General features: G+C 36.1%; 2 protein-coding genes across 6 annotated transcripts; both read left to right on the forward strand.

Annotated features, from left to right (window-relative positions):
- The first annotated feature begins 17 nt into the window (after window positions 1–17).
- LOC138139654 (gamma-interferon-inducible lysosomal thiol reductase-like) lies at window positions 18–1,431 on the forward strand. The gene is made up of 4 exons (XM_069060000.1): window positions 18–150; window positions 201–607; window positions 665–838; window positions 889–1,431. The coding sequence occupies exons 2-4, from the start codon at window positions 353–355 to the stop codon at window positions 1,126–1,128; spliced, it is 669 nt and encodes a 222-aa protein (XP_068916101.1). The 5' UTR covers window positions 18–150; window positions 201–352; the 3' UTR covers window positions 1,129–1,431.
- Window positions 1,432–4,044: 2,613 nt separating this feature from the next.
- Arf6 (ADP-ribosylation factor 6) lies at window positions 4,045–5,778 on the forward strand. Of its 5 annotated transcripts, XM_069060721.1 has the most exons (3): window positions 4,051–4,203; window positions 4,344–4,566; window positions 4,797–5,778. In XM_069060721.1, the coding sequence occupies exon 3, from the start codon at window positions 4,834–4,836 to the stop codon at window positions 5,359–5,361; it is 528 nt and encodes a 175-aa protein (XP_068916822.1). In that variant the 5' UTR covers window positions 4,051–4,203; window positions 4,344–4,566; window positions 4,797–4,833; the 3' UTR covers window positions 5,362–5,778. The 5 variants fall into 5 exon arrangements, with proteins under 5 accessions (XP_068916826.1, XP_068916824.1, XP_068916822.1 ...); XM_069060725.1 differs by lacking the exon at window positions 4,344–4,566 and having other exon boundaries at window positions 4,045–4,203; window positions 4,803–5,778; XM_069060723.1 differs by lacking the exon at window positions 4,344–4,566 and having other exon boundaries at window positions 4,048–4,203.
- Window positions 5,779–6,824: the final 1,046 nt, after the last annotated feature.

The following is a 6,824-nucleotide window of genomic DNA, read 5'->3' on the forward strand; positions in this document are numbered from 1 at the left end:
TGTCATTCGTCAGAATGTCAAAAAAAATAAGAAAACATAACCTCAAATATTTGAAGAGGGGTGATTTTCGTCGGTCGTAATTCGAACTGATTGTGACAAAATTTTAAGTTGGCTCGTTTGGGGGGGCACATTTTGAGCTTGTTTATTTGGGTAAGTGTGGACAATGTGCTCGTTAACATAAATAACCGATAATTATTTAGATTTGCTGCAGTTAAGAATTATCTCGTTTCGGTAACTTAATACTTAAATTTCCAAAGTTCGCACAGTTTGAAATTTCCGGCGATTGTTTGTTGGAATTTGTGGATCTTGCTGCATTTTCACCACAAAACTCAGACTATGCTGTGACAAAAGAATGAATGGAAAGTATAGATTGTTCTTGCTATTTCTTACAATAGTAGTCCTTTGGAAATGTTTCCAATATTTTGCTGTTTTTTCCGATGATGAAGAGCAGATCGACCCGGCAACAATCTCAAAAGTTAAAGTTTCAGTTTATTATGAAGCTCTGTGCCCTGATTCCAAATTTTTTATCATCCATCAACTCCTTCCAGTTTATGAAGATCTAACTGATTATATAACGATTGATTTTGTGCCATATGGTAAAGCGAAGGTCAGTTTTTTTAAATTTTTTGTGCAAGATTTCCAATTTGTATTGTGTAATTTTCAGACTGTAGAGAGCGAAGGTAAAACATTATTTTATTGCCAGCATGATGCTGTCGAATGTTTTGCCAATAAAATTCATGCCTGCGTTATCGATCTAGTGGAGAACCCTCTCCTCAGAGCTAAATACATAGCCTGCATGATCACAGACAACATGATTCCGGACGACGCAGGAGAAAAAGTATTTCGACGCGTTGGCAACGCCAAAAAAATTAATTTGATATGTTTTAGTGTGGTCAACAGGTAGGCATCGACTACACGCCGATTGGTGATTGCGCCAACAGTGATCGCGGAACGACACTTTTAAAAGAATATGGTGAAAGGACACATTCCCTTAACCCTTCAGTTAAATTCATTCCAACTATCGAACTCAATGGCAGCCAAACTGTAGTTTCTCAATCTGCTATACTGAAAAATCTACTAAAGTCGTTGTGCGAGCTTTTCGAGAAACAACCTAAAAAATGCGGCTAGTACATGTGCGAATTGTTTAAATAAATTCAAACGTGTTTTATTTGTTCCTACACACCTTTTGTATCAGTTTTAGATATTACTGCATTTTAATATAAACTTTTCCAGTTTTTTACTAAAAATTATGACAGCGCCCTCGATCAGACATCTCAAAACTGTAAATAAAATAGTCCTATTATTTGTACAAATTTGTTGAACTGAACAGTTGAAATGTATGTATATAATTTAGGCGCTTTTGTTTTTTTTTGTAATTTTTGTGAATTATTTATAGTTGAATATAATTTAATGTAAATTATTTGTAACTGATTATGTTGTTTTTTTTTTTTTGTTGCCATTTTTCCTATTTTAACACCGACTGAAAGAAACACGGGATAAAACTCGACGGGACTCAAAGTAGGTTACGAGGATACTATTGACGCTAAAATTTATGAGGGTGGGTTTGTTATCTGACAGTTGCATTGTCCGACTTGCTAGGTTTCCTAGAAAGGGTAAGGCACAGGGGTAAGGTAGATGAATTTGACCACCTGCGAGCTTTTGGCAGTCAAGTGTCTCTGTACCTTGACCGCACGAATTTCTCGTCACACTGTGTTGGATTGTATTGTGTAGAGTGAACAAAAATAATTTATGTATTTATATCCCCCACTTTCGTAAGAAAATAAAGTCTTCATTATTTTCTCAAAATAGAAATTCTTAGAAGTTTTTTAACATTTACACCTCCCAAACAATTTTTCTTAGACGGTTGTCGCGCTCGTTCAAAGTTCAGAATACAAAAATGCGGAAATGGTAAGTTACTCAGATCAGATGTGATAATTTTCATTTCAGCGGATTTCTATTATAATTAAAAAATAATAATAAAAGTGAGGCAGTGTTGTGAAAAGTGCGTCCCGTGGAAGGAAAAATTCCGATATTTCTCCACCAGTAGTGTCGAATTTATTGACATTATTGTAATATTGAGTTTTATTAAGGCACTGTTGCATCTTTTCGAGAATAAAAAAGTAACAAAAAAATAGTCGCAGATGTAACAAAAATACTAATGGCACGTCTAAATTAATGGATATTTTAGTCGTGTATCTTTTTTCGATGCCACCTGTAGGTTTCTAATGATTCGACGATGTATTTTATAAAACACTCTAAATCCAAAGACTAAGACATTTTATTAATCCTTTAAACACTTGCATTTGTTTTATTTCGGGAATTATTTAATCGCATTTATAAAAATACATCCAAGTTCTTGTCATTATTTTCTGGACGCAAATTAGTGGAAGATCGCCAAAAGTAGGTAGATCGGCTATCTGATTTTAGACTCGCTCTGATCGGGATAATTATTCGTGGGTGTTCACTGCGCAGTGAATGTAATAGTAAGATTATTGATATTTCGACACATCCTGATAAAACTATTGAAGATTTTGTTTCGACTGCATTAAAATTAATCCATGGTTAATCCATTTTCCTTTAATTTTTTTATAGCTTCTAATGAATATAAAAACTGAAGTCGTGTTTTACTACATCGACAGAAAAAAATACAGGTTCCAGTGCTAGTCCCTGAGGAAATCCGCAACATACCGTGGGGCACGTTGTACCTACCATGTAGTTGGGGTGTTTTGAAACGTGAAAATAATCGTATAAAAATCAAAATCATGAAATTTTGGTGAGAATGACATAATTGCGGAAACGGATAACAAGTGATTGGCATCATCAGTCCAACAGCGCATGTATTGATTACATCGGATAATAGTTTTAGCAGGGAGTAAATATCCGCACTAATTTAATTTGACGTTCACACTCAAAAATCAGAATTCTATCACGTAAATTAATAACAAAATCGATAGTTCCTCTCATCTTGTGAAGGCTTTCATAAGCTTGTATTAAATTTTGGTGGTGACACCACAACAGGTGCACATAGTTTATTTACAGCAACTTATAACAAGGTAACCTTTCATCTACAATCTGGTTACAAGAAAATGCGGTATCAGGTGTTCAATCACGGAAAAAATTTATCGTGTGAAAGCTTCAAATCGTAGGCCTGTTTTGATCATAAATTCTCTTTGCAACAATGTTTATGCTTTTATGTCAGCTCGTCGTAAACAAATTTGACTCGTAGAGATCTTCGTAATTTAATTATTTCGAATAAATGAATTAAATCGCTTGTTTTTTCTTTATTTTGTTCCCTAAAAACTAAGAATTTTGTCCAGTATTACCAGACGTATTCTGAAAAGACCAAACTTGACGTATAAGCTGATCATCTCGATTCAGCTTTCCGTATCAGCATCCGTTATCCCTGCCATATTTAATTCAGAAGTTTTGAAAGTAAACTCCCGAAGGTGTTTGCACTTCATTTATTCCATCCCCACAGTTTTCTTATCGCTTTTTTTAGTCAAGTAAAATACAAATAATCAAATTTCGATTGAAATATTCAAAACGCCGTAAAGCCTCAATGAAAAATTTATAAAGCTGATTCACTTAGGGTGACTCAGTACACCGTTGTGTTTACACGACGGGAGTAATGTTTGCAGGTCATAAACTCATAACTCCGATCGATAGTAATAGAATAGTAAAGTTATTTAATATTTAGCATATGTTCGGGAGTTATGAAGTTGGAACGCCGACGCATCTCCATTAGATTTTTATTTACGCACCTGCGAATTTTTCCTCATTGCCTTATTAAACAGTCAGATATTATTCGTTCTGCGTCACAGAGCTTTAATACGAAGAAAATTGATAATTTCGTTCTAGTAATGAATACCTAAATAAAAAATAATTTGCGGAATTACTCGAGGACCGCCGTTGGTCATTCGAGTTGTACGAATAAGCAGATAAAAGTCCTTCAGACAAACAATTCAATTCGTATCTCGTCCCGTACATGGATTTTTTCATGTCGGGAGTACATAGTTGAAGGAATTCGCGTGTACGCGTGGGCTTATCAAATTGATAATAGTCTCAACAACATTTCTAATAATAATTTAACGGGAGATAGGAAAATTGTGTAAAGCAAGGAACACGACAAAAATTGTTTTTTTGAAAATGATTGGAAAAAATTTGACCGGATTGATAGTTGAGGGATCGTTTTGATATTGACAGGTAGATTTTTTTTTTTGAGATTTTAAGTAGCGAGTGTCCGGATAGAAAGTGTGTGTAACGAGGCTATTAAGCATGTTTTATTTGTTTTAAAAATTGTTGATGGGTTGGTAAATTTTGCAAGAATAAAATTTCCGCGATAGGTTGACGTCATAGTAGGTTTGCCGTCCCGAGAGAGAGAGGTGTATCGATTGGGTGCGTGTCCGAGAGAGAGAGGGTAACGGACGTGTTAAGTTGACGTTTAAAATTCCGAACGAACAACCACTGCAACGCGCAGTCCCTTAGTCAGCCGGCTAGGCAATATGGAGCAAATTTCGTGTGTGAAGTGTCGAATGGATTCATTGTAAATATTGTAAATGTTTAATGGTAGGTAATGTTGAGGATGTGCGTTGTGTGATGAGAGAAAGATGGGCGTCGCATCGATTAATTCCGTTAGGTGGCCCGCCATAGTTAGCGCTAACACGCCTATGTCGGCCTTTCCTGTCAAAAATTGGTCCGGAATCTAGCCGCCCGTGAATTATCCGATGACATGTGTCACATCTGTCAACACATGACCGTGGTGTCTTTTCGGTGCGGTTGGGCGTAATGCGGTGCAGTTGTAGGTGGTGACCGGTGCGAGGGCCCTCCAGTACCATGGGAAAGCTACTGTCGAAGATCTTCGGCAACAAGGAGATGAGGATACTGATGCTCGGTCTGGACGCGGCCGGAAAGACCACGATCCTGTACAAGCTGAAGCTGGGCCAGTCCGTGACGACGATCCCGACAGTGGGCTTTAACGTGGAGACTGTGACCTATAAAAACGTGAAGTTCAATGTGTGGGACGTCGGGGGGCAGGACAAGATCCGGCCCTTGTGGCGCCACTATTACACGGGGACTCAGGGTTTGATATTCGTGGTGGACTGTGCGGATCGCGACCGCATCGACGAGGCGCGCCAGGAGCTCCACCGGATCATCAACGACCGCGAAATGCGCGACGCAATAATACTCATATTCGCCAACAAACAGGACCTGCCGGAGGCGATGAAGCCGCACGAGATACAGGAGAAGCTCGGCCTCACCCGGATCAGGGATCGCAACTGGTATGTGCAACCTGCTTGTGCCACTACTGGGGACGGCCTATACGAGGGCCTCACCTGGCTCACGAGCAACCACAAGTTATAGCACCCCAGCACACACTCGTTTTAGTACATGACTGCAATGGAGCGCTATTTCATTAGTTCGGAGGAGATTCTTCAGGAAACGAATCGTGTCAATACACATTCCAACTGCCTATCTATCTAGGATGGTTGTGATTTTCACAAGTCCTCGAAGAATACCTCACATATTCTGTAAATAAATTAAATTGAATTATGTATTAACATTTAATTGTTTTATATTGTAAAATATTGTTGCTGCATTTAAACTTAAAAAGTGAGCGTTAAAAACTTCGTGTTCTTTCATGTAAGCATACCAACATAGTAATTATTTATTGTTTCAATTGTATATGATGAAAATAGGTGACAATTTTAGGTGATAATCTGTTTATTCTTTTTAAATTTATTACAACTGATTTACTTTAAAATACATGTATTTATTATATTTTCTTTTTTTTTTTCAACGTAGTAGATATTACCAAAAAATACCTTTATGTAACTCAAGACTGAATAGATATAAGAAGTTTCTCAGCCTTTCATGTTTCACCTAAAATTTTTGTTACGTCAGTTCATTGAAATTGCGTGGCTGATTATTTTGATCTTTTTTAAACGACGCATGTCAAATGCTTAATACGTCCAGTCGAAACCTATGATGAACATACAGCATTGTACACTCACTTATTTAATAGAATTTTCATTGTATATATTTGTAGGGTATCAAGGAACTCTGTAGAGTAAATTATTTTTTTTAAGGTGCACAGCTTCATAGAAGTACTAGAGACAGAATATACGAATTTTAATTTTTTTATGAGAGATACATTGTTTGCGAAAATTTGTTGAAAAAAAATAATATTTCTGTTAACATGTATTAAATGATTAAAAGACCATATATTTTTAGACAAGATATTTTGTTACTAATTGGCTTTTCGATTTTATTAGATAGTGATAATTTGGGAACAATTGTGCATTAATTTCGCTTGCTTTTGTAAAACATTATGTATTGTGAAGCACTTAAATTCAAATAAATAGTCTAAATTTAAAGAAAACCTTAAAATCTTATCAGCGGCCATACCTCGTCAGCCAAATAAAGGTTACGACCTTCTCTCGAAATCAAATAAACCTTAATTCGTCCAACAATAAATCAGCGTCCTTTACGAGTACACAAACTCTATTTAATTTATCGTTGCTGTTTGAATTGAGCACCATAATCAAATATTTTTATCAAGATCTTCATTGTACCAAAATTTATATCTACAAATATATTTTCACAAAGAACACTGTTTAATCAAAGATTAAACACTTTATCTGCACTCTCCAATTTTTTTTCTCTCTATTTAGATAGTTTTCCCTAATTAAAATCTCGTATTTACGTAATTCCGTGAAGAATTAATCGTCTCATAAACATCTCGTAACCGAAAAGAGAACGAACGACAACATTAAATCATTCGATACGTGTCAAGGTTTCCAAAAAATAACACTTCACAAAATCGT

This window comes from Tenebrio molitor, chromosome X (assembly GCF_963966145.1).
Source record: "Tenebrio molitor chromosome X, icTenMoli1.1, whole genome shotgun sequence".
NCBI classification, from domain to species: domain Eukaryota; kingdom Metazoa; phylum Arthropoda; class Insecta; order Coleoptera; family Tenebrionidae; genus Tenebrio; species Tenebrio molitor.

Bases quoted from the DNA above. Each gene is read 5' to 3' on its own strand.
- LOC138139654 (XM_069060000.1), top strand. From the start codon at position 353: ATGAATGGAAAGTATAGATTGTTCTTGCTATTTCTTACAATAGTAGTC. The intron at 608-664 runs GTCAGTTTTTTT...TGTAATTTTCAG, and splicing joins TGCCATATGGTAAAGCGAAG to ACTGTAGAGAGCGAAGGTAA. The intron at 839-888 runs GTATTTCGACGC...GATATGTTTTAG, and splicing joins CGGACGACGCAGGAGAAAAA to TGTGGTCAACAGGTAGGCAT.
- Arf6 (XM_069060725.1), top strand. From the start codon at position 4,834: ATGGGAAAGCTACTGTCGAAGATCTTCGGCAACAAGGAGATGAGGATA.